Source organism: Myripristis murdjan, chromosome 1 (genome assembly GCF_902150065.1).
Source record: "Myripristis murdjan chromosome 1, fMyrMur1.1, whole genome shotgun sequence".
NCBI classification, from domain to species: domain Eukaryota; kingdom Metazoa; phylum Chordata; class Actinopteri; order Holocentriformes; family Holocentridae; genus Myripristis; species Myripristis murdjan.
Window position 1 is genome coordinate 2,626,074 of NC_043980.1, and position 15,566 is coordinate 2,641,639.

Sequence of the window (15,566 nt, forward strand, 5' to 3'; positions counted from 1 at the left end):
GAAGGAGTAATCAAGGCTGTATTAATACCCCTTATTATAACTCAGCCATAACTGAAATGCTATTAAAAATACCTTAAAGGAATATTTCAATATTTTGAGCAAAATTACTCCAGACGGAGACCAGATGTTGGACACCATTTTCTCCTCTGGACGTCCAGTGGTTCAGTTCCTATGGGTAGCATTTCCTGTTAGCTTAGCATAAAGACTTGAAGTCTATGGGAGTCGTTAGCCTGGCTCTGTCACAGTGGAAAAATAAACCTCCCAGCAGCTCTGAGGCGTCTGATTCACACTGTGGATCATGTGGATCTGAAACACACAGCTTGTCTCAGTGTGGGTATGTCGATAAAGGGGTATTTTGCTCAAAATGTTGGAGTATTCCTTCAACAGTGAACTGTGTTTTATTTAATGAGTATTTTTAAGTTGTGGCATTTCAGGGATAATTAAGTAAAAATGTTATCAAATGTATCAAATTGAGGTCAAAACTAACTAAGAAATAATTAATCAGGAATTAGTCGGCGCTGTGCCATGGAAGTTGCGAGGCTACAGGTTTTCATTCCCACTGAAAACTCCACCAGGTGAGTTCCCTCTCTCCCTGCCTGAAGGTCAGGTGATCAGAGAAGTCACCTGGTGGAATGGAAACCTGCAGCCTCTCGGCCTCCAGGGCTCATGGCTGACTTCCCCAGCCTCGATCCAGGCAAAAAAACCTTTCTCCAGGTCCATTAAGAACATGTGACTGCTGGGACTCAGAGCTCCTGTCTCTCTGCAGTTTAACTGAACAAACCCTCAGAATATTCTAACAACCAAAACCACCCGAACAGACACATTTCAGCTGTAAAAAGCATGCAGGTAAGGCAGGTAAATGTACTTTCCGGAAGGCTGTGCTGGGATAAATATAAATGCGATATGATACTAAAGCAGAGGATTAGCGGGAAGCCGACCAAAACGCAGCGCTGTGACCGAGCGAGGGAAGGGGATTAGTGGCGGCGCCGGCCCGAGGCTCGGCTGCATCCTGAACCACCGAGACCACGACGAGGGAGGAAACCACAGAACGAGGACAAGAAACCGAGAGAGGAGGCAGCAAATATTTACTCCCAGCAGGTCGTCTCTTTTATAAACGTAGGAAATCTGACTAAATGTCCTCGTTTCACTGCTGAAAAGACGACGGAGAGAGAAAATCGAGGGGGACATCGGCTCAGATTTCAAGGTAAAACAACGGATTTGATCACCTGTTAGCTGTTAGGTAACGGCTAACATTAACATTCAGCCACTTCCTGGCTAATGGTACCGTTTGACAGCGCTACATGATGGGATAGGTAAGATGTAAATTATGAAATATGACCAAACATTTTGGACACATTTTTTAAATTCCACTGTCTAAAGCTTGGAGTTAAACTGTGTGTTCCAGTGAGAACGTGACAGAACGTTCCTGAGTCCAGCAGAACATTAAAACCCAGCAGGACAGCTAACGTTACCCTGCTAACGTTACCCTGCTAACGTTACCCTGCTAACGTTACCCTGCTAACGTTACCCTGCTAAAGTTACCCTGCTAACGTTACCCTGCTAACATTACCCTGCTAGCTTCAGCACAGCCAGCGGCTTTCACTGCCACACTTTAATAAGTGAGTCCACCATGTTTGTTTATACTTAAGAATTAATTCACACCTTTCCTGTCATATCATGTGACGCTATCAACTGCTAACGTTAGCTAGGAAGTGGCTGAATGCTAACGTTAGCCGTTGTCTAACAGTAGCTAATCTGTTGTTTTACCTTGAATTATGACCTGACGTCCCTCTGGATTTTCACGCTCTGTTGTTTTCTCAGTCGCTGATCGATCAGGAAGCGGTGAAACAAAAACATCAACGTTTACAGAACCTGGAACACAGCGGCACATGTTAATGACGCTGTCTGAGGAACATGGCCGCCGTGTGAATATGGTCTGTTGCACCGGGTACGGCAACATTTGGTGGGCAACTCCCCGACTGACGCATAAACTTCAAATGTATTAGAATAAACAAGTCTTCCAGTCCATGCGACCACATGGACCACATGTTCCGACCTTCTAATACGTCCCAAGGGAACGTTTCCTGAGTGTCCCAGCCATTAGCTAATTAGCCAGCGAGCTAACTGGCGAGGTACACTCGCATTTGCCAGTGTTAGCCAGCTAACGGTAGAGGACCTAAAAATAACCTCCTAACGTGGGCGTTGTCACCTAACTTTAAAGCATAACTGTAGGGCCTAATAAGCCGCTGTACAAACAGTCTCAAAATAAAATATAATTTAAAAAAAAACTAAATATATATATACAAATATGAAAAACTGTGTTGAACTATTACTACGTTCAGGTGAAATTGAAATGAGAAATTGAAATTAAGAAGATGGCAAAATAATTATTATTCGTAATTTTTTTTGCAAACAAAGCAACATCATCATAGCACCATAGTGGTAGTCTTGAATTGGGTTTTTTTTTTTTTTTTGCACATCTGTTGTGCATTTCCAGCAAAACGTCCTTACTGAGTTATTTCTGAGGTTGTAGTTTGCAGAGGTCTTGTACTGGACTACGTTATATTGAGAGGTGTTTCTGGTTTTTGGTCGTCCGTATTTATATAACATGAGGAGGGACAGAATATTGGAAACAGCTGTCAGTAAAGTGCAGTCCAGTCCAACAGCAGCACTAACTATGAGCTCAACGCCAAACATAGAAGTGAATGAACACCTCTGTTACCGTGACAACAAGACAAGCTGAGCATTATAGGCAGCAGGAGAGGAAACTGTATGGCACAACAGGTGGATGGTTGACCAATCACACCTCAACTCTGTGGGTTTGAGTGAAACTCGGTCTGAGCAGAGTTTACCGGAACCCTGTGAGTCGGCCTGATGAATGAGAGCCTGCCTTCATGATATTATGTCCAAACCGAGACATAATACAGACGCCACGTTCATGTTAATCAGCACCATAACATCCGGATGAGTCCTGGATATAAAGTCCAGTATGTGTGCTCGCCGTGGAACCCCTGTGGAGTCCATCAGGCTTCTCCTGAGAACCTTCAGGGTTCCTCAGGAAAAGAGAAACCCCAAAACCAAACCAGGCAAGAACCGCCATGAAATCCTCTCTGGAAGGTTCCTCGAGAGATTCTCCCCGGTTCTTTGTGATCTGAGGAACTTGTGAAGGTTCTTGGAGAATGTTCTTTATCTAATTATTGTTGGAGTGGTGTGTGTGTGTGTGTGTGTGTGTGTGTGTATGTAACAAGCTGATGGCGATGCTGAATGGGGAAATGGTCATTCAACATTCAACATCAGCACCCGCTCGCCCGGCTGCATGCAGCAAAACACCGGGAACAGCCACTTCTCTGACCTTTTGGTGTGTGTGTGTGTGTGTGTGTACATGCATGTGCATGTGTGTGTGTGTGTGTGGTCAATACATGACACAGCACATGTGACGCTCTTGGCTCCACTGACTTGGCTTGGCCTCTGCCCTCCTGATGGGAGTCCCGCTGCAGGGCCGTGCACATGTCCGCCGCCGCCGCCACTGAGCATGCTCCGTGCTCCTTAACCTCCCATCTGTCAGCGCCGGGGGGTGGGAGGGGGCGGGGCTTCAGGGCTGCAGGCCGCCGCGCCCCCCGTTTCATTGGTCATGTGGACCTGCCCTCGCTGACTTGCCCTTGTATCTTCCTGAACTCTGTCTGACGGACCCTTCCAGGGCCGAGGGAGTGAGTCAGCAACTTACCCACAATGCATTGTGATTGTCCATAAGGTGCAGTGCACAGCAGCCCTACATGTTCTGTATGTATTTTCTCCAATGCCCTTTTATTCAAACCTGGCTGCACAACAGAGATCGACCCATTATCAGTCCAGGCCGACTGTTGGGTGTGTCTGCTGCAGTGTGTGTGTGTGTGTGTGTGTGTGTGTGTGTCACTGAGGGCGAGTCAAACAGGAACCATGACCAATGAACCGGGCCCAGTTCTCACTTCCTGCTTCCTGCCTCAGAGACGCTTCATTTCTGAGCAACAGAAACGACAATTCAGTTTTTCGCTTTCGTATTTAAATGTAAACTCTCAGTTTGTCTTCAGACCGCGCAGCCTTTGAATATATATATATAATAGTAAAAAATATATATAACAGTAAAAATACACATATAACAGTAATAAACATATATAACAGTAAGGTTTAAGACATAGGCTACACACACATCAACAAGGAAATAACAGCATTTCCTTCAGTTCTGAAAAACTGACTGTCGGTAGAAAGTTGCTCATTTTTTTTAGTAGTAGTAGTAATAATAGGAGTAATAATAATGGTAGTGGTAGTAGTAATAATAGTAGTAGTAGTACTAATAATAGGAGTAGTAGTAGTAGTAGTAGTAGTAGTAATAGCAGTGATAATAATAACAGTAGTAGTAGTAATAGTAGTAACAGTAGTAATACCAATGGTAATAATAACAGCAGCAGTAGTAGTAGTAGTAATAGTAGTAATAGTAGTAATAGCAGTGGTAATAATAACAGTAGTAGTAGTAGTAGTAGTAGCACTGGTAATAATAACACTAGTAGTAGTAGTAGTAGTAATAGTAGTAATAGTAGTAGTAATAGCAGTGGTAATAATAACAGTAGTAGTAGTAGTAGTAGTAGTAGCAGTGGTAATAATAACAGTAGTAGTAGTAGTAGTAGTAGTAGTAGTAGCAGTGGTAATAATAACAGTAGTAGTAGTAGTAGTAGTAGTAATAGTAGTAATAGCAGTTGTAATAACAGTAGCAGTAGTAGTGGTAGTAGTAGTAGTAGTAGCAGTGGTAATAATAACAGTAGTAGTAGTAGCAGTGGTAATAATAACAGTAGTAGTAGTAGTAATAGTAGTAGTAGTAGCAGTGGTAATAATAACAGTAGTAGTAGTAGTAGTAGTAGTAGTAGTAGTAGTAATAGCAGTGGTAATAATAACAGTAGTAGTAGTAGTAGTAATAGCAGTGGTAATAATAACAGTAGTAGTAGTAGTAGTAGTAGTAGTAGTAATAGCAGTGGTAATAATAACAGTAGTAGTAGTAGTAATAGTAGTAGTAGTAGCAGTGGTAATAATAACAGTAGTAGTAGTAGTAGTAGTAGTAGTAGTAGTAGTAATAGCAGTGGTAATAATAACAGTAGCAGTAGTAGTAGTAATAGCAGTGGTAATAATAACAGTAGTAGTAGTAGTAGTAGTAGTGGTAATAATAGCAGTAGTAGTAGTAGTAGTAGTAGTAGTAATAACAGTGGTAATAATAACAGTAGTAGTAGTAGTAGTAGTAGTAGTGGTAATAATAACAGTAGTAGTAGTAGTGGTAGTAGTAGTAGTAGTAGTAGTAGTAGTGGTAATAATAACAGTAGTAGTAGTAGTGGTAGTAGTGGTAATAATAACAGTAGTAGTGGTAGTAGTGGTAGTAGTAGTAGTAGTAGTAGTGGTAATAATAACAGTAGTAGTAGTAGTGGTAGTAGTAGTAGTAGTAGTAGTAGTAGTAGAGGTGGTAATAATAGCAGTCGTAGTAGTAGTAGTAGTGGTAATAATAACAGTAGTAGTAGTAGTAGTAGTAGAGGTGGTAATAACAGCAGTAGTAGTAGTAGTAGTAGTAGTAGTAGTACTGGTAATAATAGCAGTAGTAGTAGTACTGGTAGTGGTAATAATAACAGTAGTAGTAGTAGTAGTAGTAGTACTAGTAGTAGTAATAGCAGTGGTAATAATAACAGTAGTAGTAGTAGTAGTAGTAGTAGTAGTAGTAGTAATAGCAGTGGTAATAATAACAGTAGTAGTAGTAGTAGTAGTAATAGCACTGGTAATAATAACAGTAGTAGTAGTAATAATAGCAGTGGTAATAATAGCAGCAGTAGTAGTAGTAGTGGTAGTGGTAATAATAACAGTAGTAGTAGTAGTAGCAGTGGTAATAATAACAGTAGTAGTAGTAGTAGTAGTAGTAGTAGTAGTAATAGCACTGGTAATAATAACAGTAGTAGTAGTAGTAGCAGTGGTAATAATAACAGTAGTAGTAGTAGCAGTAGTAGTAGTAGTAGTAGTAGCAGTGGTAATAATAACAGTAGTAGTGCCAGTAGTAGTAGTACTGGTAGTAGTAGTAGTGGTAATAACAGCAGTAGTAGTAGTAGTAGTAGTAGTACTGGTAATAACAGCAGTAGTAGTAGTCGTGGTAGCTCAGGACCATGCAGACTCAGCTGCCTTCAGATATGTAGGGATGGAGGATGGAGAATATGTAGGATGGAATTTGATGTTTGAGTCTACATGGCTCTCAGTTTCATTTATTTGTTTGTTTGTTTGTTTGTTTGTCAGTTGATTGTAAACACTCCTCAGTTTTGTGTGTTTATAAGAGACACTTTGACCTGCTGGAAGCTGCAGATGTTCCAGATGTCACATGATCAGCATCACTTCACTCGCTCTCAATCTGAAAAGAAAGAAACACTTTTTTTTTTTTACAAAGTGAGGAAATGAAGACTGAGGCCGCCTCGCTGCTCGTGTTGCATGACTGACACACACTGGCTGACTGAAACACACACACACACACACACACACACACACACACACACACACACTGAGAGGTGTGCTGCTGCCGGTTCAGAGGCTTTGGGTTCAGTGCTGGAACTGGTTTCCACTCTTCCCAGGCAGGGACGTCTACAGGAAGGTCCAGGGTCGCGACCACCCCGCCCCCTCCGCCATAGTCTGCATCGCAGGTACATCCGCCCATCATCCATCATCCATCCATTACCTATCATCCATCATCCATCATCCATCCATCCATCACCCATCCATCCATCACTCCTCTCTGTCTGTAAAAGATATTTATTAAAGTAACACGATGTACAACAACAACATCTGAGAGAGGAGGAGTTCCCAGCCACATGGCAGGGAAACACACAGAAAGAGCGAGCAGCCCCACCTGCAGGCAGGGAGGGGAAACAACAACCAACAGAAATACTTTAATCCAGATCGTGACCCGGAGTCGTAACACTCCTTCACATCCCTCCATCTGTGGCTTTTGTCTCTTCACTGTCCTCCATCCGTCCACCCAGAGTTCATCTCTCCTCTCTGCTCCCTCCTCATCTCCTCCTCCTCTCTCTCTCTCTCTCTCTCTCTCTGTCTCTCTCCCACTCTCTCCTCATTAAATCTGATTATTATTCCAGTCACTTCCTCCTGCTCCTCGCTGTCCTCTGTTCACCCGGCCGCTCGACCTCGATGTGTCACGGATGTGTCAGCGAGTGTAGAAACAGATCATACAGAGCTGCAGAGATAGTTCACATTTAGCTGCAGAAACAGATCACGTAGAGCTGCAGAAACAGATCACGTAGAGCTGCAGAAACAGATCACATAGAGCTGCAGAAACAGATCACGTAGAGCTGCAGAAACAGATCACGTAGAGCTGCAGAAACAGATCACATAGAGCTGCAGAAACAGATCACGTAGAGCTGCAAAATAGATCACGTAGAGCTGCAGAAACAGATCACATAGAGCTGCAAAATAGATCACATAGAGCTGCAGAAACAGATCACGTAGAGCTGCAAAATAGATCACGTAGAGCTGCAGAAACAGATCACGTAGAGCTGCAGAAACAGATCACGTTGAGCTGCAAAATAGATTACATAGAGCTGCAAAATAGATCACAGAGCTGCAGAAACAGATCACGTAGAGCTGCAAAATAGATAACGTAGAGCTGCAGAAACAGATCACGTAGAGCTGCAGAAACAGATCATGTAGAGCTGCAGAAACAGACCACATAGAGCTGCAGAATAGATAACGTAGCTGCAGAAACAGATCATGTAGAGCTGCAGAAACAGATCACATAGAGCTGCAGAATAGATAACGTAGAGCTGCAAAATAGATTACATAGAGCTGCAAAATAGATCACAGAGCTGCAGAAACAGATCACGTAGAGCTGCAAAATAGATAACGTAGAGCTGCAGAAACAGATCACGTAGAGCTGCAGAAACAGACCACATAGAGCTGCAGAATAGATAACGTAGCTGCAGAAACAGATCATGTAGAGCTGCACAAACAGATCACATAGAGCTGCAGAATAGATAACGTAGCTGCAGAAACAGATCATGTAGAGCTGCAGAAACAGATCACATAGAGCTGCAGAATAGATAACGTAGCTGCAGAAACAGATCATGTAGAGCTGCAGAAACAGATCATGTAGAGCTGCAGAAACAGACCACATAGAGCTGCAAAAGAGATCACAGAGCTGCAAAATAGATCATGTCGAGCTGCAGAATAGATAACGTAGCTGCAGAAACAGATCATATAGAGCTGCAGAAACAGACCACATAGAGCTGCAAAATAGATTACATAGAGCTGCAAAATAGATCACAGAGCTGCAAAATAGATTACATAGAGCTGCAAAATAGATCATGTAGAGCTGCAGAAACAGATCATATAGAGAAGACTCTGAACCGTTGGACAAACAGATGCTGCAGTTAGATGACCCCGATGTGTCACGGATGTGTCAGTGAGTGTAGAAACAGATCATACAGAACTGCAGAGACAGTTCACATTTAGCTGCAGAAACAGATCATGTAGAGCTGCAGAAGCAGACCACATAGAGCTGCAGAAAGAGATCATGTAGAGCTGCAGAAACATATCATGTTGAGCTGCAGAAACAGATCATATAGAGCTGCAGAAACAGATCATATAGAGAAGACTCTGCACCGTTGGACAAACAGATGCTGGAGTTAGAGTGATTGGCTGTGCATTCAGGAGGGGGCGGGGCCTGTCTTGTGTTATGAGTGAATGAACGGGAACAGGACAATACTGAGGTGTTTTCACTGCACACAGGTGACGTGTGCAGGTACACACACCTGTGCTGGCGTCAGCGTCCGCTCCTCCTGCTAACACACACGTGTCAGCTCCACTTCTGTTTTCAGGAGCGCGAGCCGCCTGTACAAAGAGAAGATCTCAAACTGCTTTGCTGTGATGTTGCTGTTGGTTATGAAACATGCAGGTTAAATAAGCACTGAGACCTGAATTAATGTTTCACTAGAACAATGACAGGAGTGTCACTGTGGATTACAGTTGGTTTATATTGATGTGCATGAAAAAACAACAACACGAGGGTGCACATCTGCCCTGCTTTGCAATGAAGTAACTATTTTTAAAACAGATTTGACTTGTTTATCACGCAGCTCTGTCGTTTGTAAGTGAGGGCCGGGCAGCCAGGGCTGGAGAAACACACTGACGGGCCCTCTGTGGCTCCTGTGGTCCCTGCAGCAGCTTTAATCCATTGTAATGGAAGTGTTGAGGCTAGCATCGCCCAGGTGATGCAGGCGACTTACACTTTGTTGTATGATGGATTTTGTCCCATTTTTGGGAGTTAACAACTCGAGAGTGGCTACACAGTATATTATAGACTTATCATATGGTTACGTTTTGCATAATTTGGGTAAATTTCATGCCCATGGGTTTTAGATAACCCAAAATTAATACAATTATTAAAATGACAAAAGACAGATTTTTCACCCAAACATGGTATAAGGCCAGCTCGTTTCTGCTGGAAATGTAATAATCATAACTCCAGGTGAAACTGACCTGGTCACATTCAGCAGGAGATGCTGGAAATGAACATGATGTGCATGTCAGGCCTGTCGCAAGCACATAAATATCATCCAACCTAGCAACAGTAACTAAGGGGGGCTGGACTGGGTCAGAAATACGATGTGGAAGTTGCATCACAAGGGCAAACTTTATTTTCCAGACAACAGAGCAAACCGCCACACAAATGAATCATTTTGAGGGAAGACTTGCTGCCATTTTTGTTTCAGATGGTGTTTTGCTTCCTGTGTCTGGCTGCAGAAATATTACATAACATAGTAAAGAAGTGTACGGTGTTCTCCTCGGGTGTTCCCCGGTGGCTCTCTTGCTGTTTGTAGAACGCAGCCGCTTTAACGGCCACATGTGTGTCCTGTCAGGGGAGGGGGGCGAAGAGGCGCTGACCAAGAAGGAGGAGGAGGAGCGGAGGATCGCAGAGATGGGCCGGCCGACGCTGGGCGAGCACGTCAAGCTGGAGGTCATCATCGAGGAGTCATACGAGTTCAAGGTGGGGTCACACCAACATGTGCATGATTTTTATTTTATTTAAAGCTACAATTTGCAATGTATTATTTGGTCACTATTTTATTTAATTTTATTTAATTTTAATTTATTTTATCTCACCATTTTTAGTCTTTTAATGGATCCATTCTTTCATGTTAACTTTTTGTCATGTCATTTTATTATTTGTATTTTTTCACATCACCTTGTGCAACCCGATGAATTGGTTATCAATGTTTTTATTCATTTACTTTTTAAGAATTTTTTTATTAATTTTTTTTTACAGTGCAGTCATGTCATGTGATGAAGTGGTAGCCCGTTCCAAGCCAGATCATGTTAAACATTTTTATAAAATATGGGCTAGACGTTGCAGAGGTGGGTGGAGCTATGGGACCATCCAGATTTTGCAAACGCAGAGAAAATAAAAAATCGGCTGCAGTAGCAACTCACTGACTGTGAGTGGCGCTGGTTTTCCAGCGCAACATATCACAGACTGTAACTTTAACCTGAACAGCTTACAGTGACGTCGGCAGCAGAATAATTAATCTTCCACATCAATAAACATTGAAAAGAGGCCAAAGGTCGGAGCTAGAGACCCCGCTGCTGCCCACAGTATCGTCCTTATTTGGTGTCGTGCCCATTTAAGTCCTGTACCTCCAGCCTGGTCAGCAGTCATCAACCAGGCGTCTGCTTTACGTGTTGGTGGGTCGTGGTTGAGGATGTGATTTGGCGGCGCATGGTGATTATTTTTGTGATTTCCTGTGCAGAACACTGTGGATAAGCTGATCAAGAAAACCAACCTGGCTCTGCTGATCGGAACCAACAGCTGGAGGGAGCAGTTTGTGGAGGCCATCACCGTCAGCTCCGGTGAGACACTAACCCAGCCAACCTGCAGCGACTTTTCATATGGAGGAAATCAGTTTGACGGGTTGAAGGGCTCAAGTGACGTCTGTGTTTGTTGGAAAGATCCACAACAGGGTTTAAACGAAAGCAGAGATTTACAGTTTAGGGGTATTATAAAACACTGATAACCACAAGCCTAGACCAGGATGTGAATCAGTGTCTAAAATGTGACTCACTGCAGGGGGGTGGCTAACGTCATTATCTGATTTCTGTGAGGAAGCTGCCAATCAGGAATGTTTATCACGTCAAAATATCACCTCCAGAAATGGATCTTTTTAAAAAATATTTTTGCCATCTAGAGTGATACAGGAATCTGGTCTAACAAAAGCAAAATTTCTTGTGATGTGCTTAATGTCACAAAAGTCAAAGCTGTTTTTTTTTTTTTTTTTTTTTTTTTTGTACAAGCAGTTGAGCATGAAGTTCAGCTGGATGGAAAAACGTCTATCAGAGTCTCAGAGCTGCAGTCATTTGGGTTTGGCTCAAATTTAAAAAGTACAGCTTGGGGAGGAACCTTACAGCTCGGCGCTTTGGGGCAGTTTCCCAGACAGGGATTTACGCTAAAACAGGACAAAGCTTTAACTCTGAATACTGAATCGCGGCCTAGAAAGTGGCTCTCCAGAACACATCTTAATCTCAGATGAGTTACTTCTGGACGATGGAGTCCATGATTAAGGTGAAAAACCAATCCAATATTTCTAGGAAAGTCGTGAACTGTGATGGACTCCGTTTCACCTCAAACAGCAGGGATCGGAAGTTCAACCTGCTGCCTTGGAGGTTTAATTTAAACTTTCATTTACTAACACTCACTTTTCAACCGAAAATCAGACCATTTCGATCTAAATTACAATAAATCCAGGGTAACCCATGACACAGAGAGTGAGTTAATGGTACTCCAAAGGGTATTTTAGGACTAGGCCTGATCCCTGACTGCGAAACCGCCCCTTTATCTTTTAAAATAAATCAGACTTAATCAAAAAGTCTGCTGGCCAACATGAAAACCTCAAGGAGAACCTGCCACATGGAACGTCTTGATGTGCTGAAGGTCAGGGTGAGGGTGAGGTGGGCAGGTCTTTGTTTCCGTCCCTTCTATCCCTGACTTCAGAGTTCAGAGTCTGACCTCCCTCTCCTCTCCAGGTGACGATGACGATGAAGAGTGTGGCGAGGAGAAGCTGCCCTCCTGTTTCGACTACGTCATGCACTTCCTCACCATCTTCTGGAAGCTTCTGTTTGCGTTCGTTCCTCCGACCGACTACTGGAATGGATGGGCCTGCTTCTGCGTCTCCATCTCTGTCATCGGCCTCTTGACGGCGGTGATCGGTGACCTGGCGTCGCATTTCGGCTGCACCGTTGGCCTCAAGGACTCTGTCACCGCCGTGGTGTTCGTAGCACTGGGGACGTCTGTACCAGGTCTGACACACGCACACACACAAAATTCAGATTCACAATTAAAAGATATGTCTTTACATACTGTGAGACAAAAAAATGGAACTAGGAGTGATATCACTTTTAGTCGGTTGTACCTGCAAGCAGAGCGTTTGGTTCAACACCCACACTAAGGTTGGAGGTAAATTGGTGTTTGAACACAGTCATTTACATGCAGACAAGAAATCAGATTATTGGGAGTAACCAGGTCATGACAGGACATTGGATAACATGTACATGCACCACAATAAACTGAAAATTCAAATCCTTCAATTCATGCGCTCCCCCAATAATCTGGCTTTCCCTGATCACTGATGTTCCAGAGGATGGAAGGTGGCAAAATATCTTTGTAAGCACATCTTTGATTTGATGGCACCTGAGTGAATCCTGGATCGTGCCATGGAGCGTGTATCGTGAACCGTGTTATATTGTGACATGCACATGTCGCTCCATCACCTGCCAGTAGTGAGAGTCTCTGTTATTCTCATAAAGATCAGACTTTACGGCTTCCCTCCTAATGTTAGACTGCAGTTTTTGATCTGTCATCTTTCTTCTTGAGAGTTTACAAAACATTCCTCTTCTCTGATTGGTCTGCTCGGAATTAATTGAAATTGGCCCAGCTGACAGATATTAAGTTAAATGTTACTTCTGTGAATACTGGGCACGCTGGGTGATCCGATCAGTAAAACAAACTCTTGTTTTTCAGGGAAAAGATCCTAAATAATTCCTCCACAAAGATTGTGTTTGCTACTGTTGGCATAGCTGGCAGTAGAGACTGAAGTATTAAGTACCAAAGAAGAAGGAAATTAGGGGCACCCCAGTAGCTTACCTCGCAGAGCAGGTACCACCTGTACATGGCTGAGTCTGACTGCAGTGGCCTGAGCTCAAATCCGTGCCAAGCTCTTGGCTGCATGTCATTCCCTCTTTCTCTCCTATTTATCTACCTATCCTATCAAATAAAGTAGAAATACCAACCTTAGAAAGTAGGAATACCATCACCTTTACAAGGAAAGTGGTAGATGCATGAATGAGCTGTGTCAACTCTGGAAGTGCTAAGGCTATGTTTCGTGGTAGAACGTGCTGTTGCTTAACTTCTCTTTCTCTCTCCTCTCCCTTCCTACTCCCTCTCTTTCTTCTCCTTCAGACACTTTTGCCAGTAAGGTAGCGGCCATTCAGGACCAATACGCTGACGCCTCCATCGGCAACGTGACAGGAAGTAATGCCGTCAATGTCTTCCTGGGTATTGGCGTGGCCTGGTCCATCGCTGCCATCTACCACCAGTCCAAAGGCCAGAAGTTCCGGGTCGACCCGGGCACCCTGGCTTTCTCCGTCACTCTCTTCACCATCTTCGCCTTCATCGCCGTGGCTGTACTCATGTACCGGCGCCGGCCCGAGATCGGTGGCGAGCTCGGTGGACCCAAAGTCCCCAAGATGGTCACCAGCTGCCTGTTCTTCAGCCTGTGGCTCATGTACATCGTCTTCTCCTCATTGGAGGCCTACTGCCACATAGAGGGCTTCTAACTCCTCAGCACTGCTTCTGATCGGGTTCCTGATGGGGTTCTGGCACGTTCCTGATGGTTTTCTGCTGGATTTCTAAATGTTTTCTGATGGACTCATCACTGTTCTGAGAGATTCTAGATGGTTCTAACAGGTTCCTGACAGTTCTGAAAGTTCCGATCAGCTCCTAAAAGGTTCTGACAGGTTCCAGAAGTTTCCTGACAGCCCTAATGGATTTCTAAAAGTTCTGATGGAGTCCCTAAAGGTTCTGGCAGGCTGCTATTTGTTTTCTGATAGGTTCCTTAAAGTTCTGACAGGGACCCGAAAGTTCTGATGGATTTCTTAAGGTTCTGATGGACTCCTAATGGTTCTGACAGGTTCCCGAAGGTTCTGACTCACTCCAGTGTCTACAGTCATGGTTTGTCCTCTGGCAGCTGCTGAAGACTGGTGACCTCCAAGACTCGAGTCCCTTCATCACCGACCTCCAGGACTTAGGAACTGCTCAGCCCAGACATCTACCTGACTCATCAACCCTTTACTTTCCCTGCGGTCATAAATGTTTTACTTTTAATGTGCACAAACTCTGAAACACAAACATAATAGTGACCATGTGACCACCTGTGGTGATGGAAGCAGCAGCTGAGGCTGTAGACTTTCACCTCCTGTAATCACACTATAGTCTAGACCTACAGGACTTTTGACATCAAAGCTGACTGCCGTAGTAGTGTTGAACCTAAACAAATACCTGCACTGAGTTTGCAAAAAATGTTTTGAAAAAATAAACTAAGCAAAGAAGCCTAAACGAATCCTCAGCTTGGTGTTAAAGCTGCCTCTAAAGCCTCTGCTCTGCTAAGACTACTAACCTCTCTTTTAGAAACAGAGGCTCTTTAGTGAGGCTGGGCCAGACTACCATGACAATGGATTCAAAATGTCATTTTGTGTGAGAAGATGTTTATTTTGTGTGTGTGTGTGTGTGTGTGTATGTGTGTGTGTGTGTGTGTGAGCAGACATAACTTTAAAGCTGGATGAAAGCAGCTTGTGGCTGGCGTCCATTATTCTAACGGTGAACAATGAGGAACAGAGACATCTGTCATAATATTCTGCTAACACAAGAAGATGCTGTGAGTGGTTGTTTGGAAATAGCAGACATGTACAAGATGAATTCTTAGTGGATGATGTAAACACATCTGACTGGAGGATGCAGTGTCCTCCCTCCTCATGTTAGACTGCAGTTGTCGATCTGCCATCTTTCCTCCTGAAAGTTTACAAAACTTTCGGCTTCTCTGCTTTGTCTGCTGAGAATTAATAGAAAAAGACCCAGCTCACAGATAATAAGTTATATGTTTCTTCTGTAAATATTGTGTGAACTCCACAGCTGCAGTTTATTTAATGTAAAGTATTTCTGCGTTTTCTGTGTGCCATACGTTCCATAAAACTGTGCCAGCTGATTTCACTGATGCAGCAATGGAAATTTATATATAAAGAGTTTGATTCCCAAAGTGAAATCTCTTTTGTTTGAAAAATGTTAACACATATAGTGTGATTTACAGTAAAAACTGTAAACCAGTGATGGTACTATTTAAAGCACAGTAGGTAGGTGTGTGTGTGCATGTGTGTGTGTGTCTCAGATTGAGAGACCATAATGGATTTTTTGAATGGGCAATGCTTACGCTGCTCACTGAGGAACTATAAGCCATGAGGGG

At 43.4% G+C, this 15,566-nt stretch overlaps 1 protein-coding gene across 1 annotated transcript in view; it reads left to right on the top strand.

Moving 5' to 3' along the window:
- slc8a1a (solute carrier family 8 member 1a) overlaps window positions 1-15,362 on the top strand; it is a 42,213-nt gene extending 26,851 nt beyond the window's left edge. The window contains exons 7-11 of the mRNA XM_030079502.1: window positions 6,624-6,692; window positions 9,921-10,048; window positions 10,809-10,908; window positions 12,079-12,351; window positions 13,511-15,362. Of these exons, the coding sequence (XP_029935362.1) occupies window positions 6,624-6,692; window positions 9,921-10,048; window positions 10,809-10,908; window positions 12,079-12,351; window positions 13,511-13,887 (947 nt within the window). The 3' untranslated portion in view covers window positions 13,888-15,362. The remainder of the gene's footprint in view (window positions 1-6,623; window positions 6,693-9,920; window positions 10,049-10,808; window positions 10,909-12,078; window positions 12,352-13,510) is intronic.
- The last annotated feature ends 204 nt before the right edge of the window (window positions 15,363-15,566 follow it).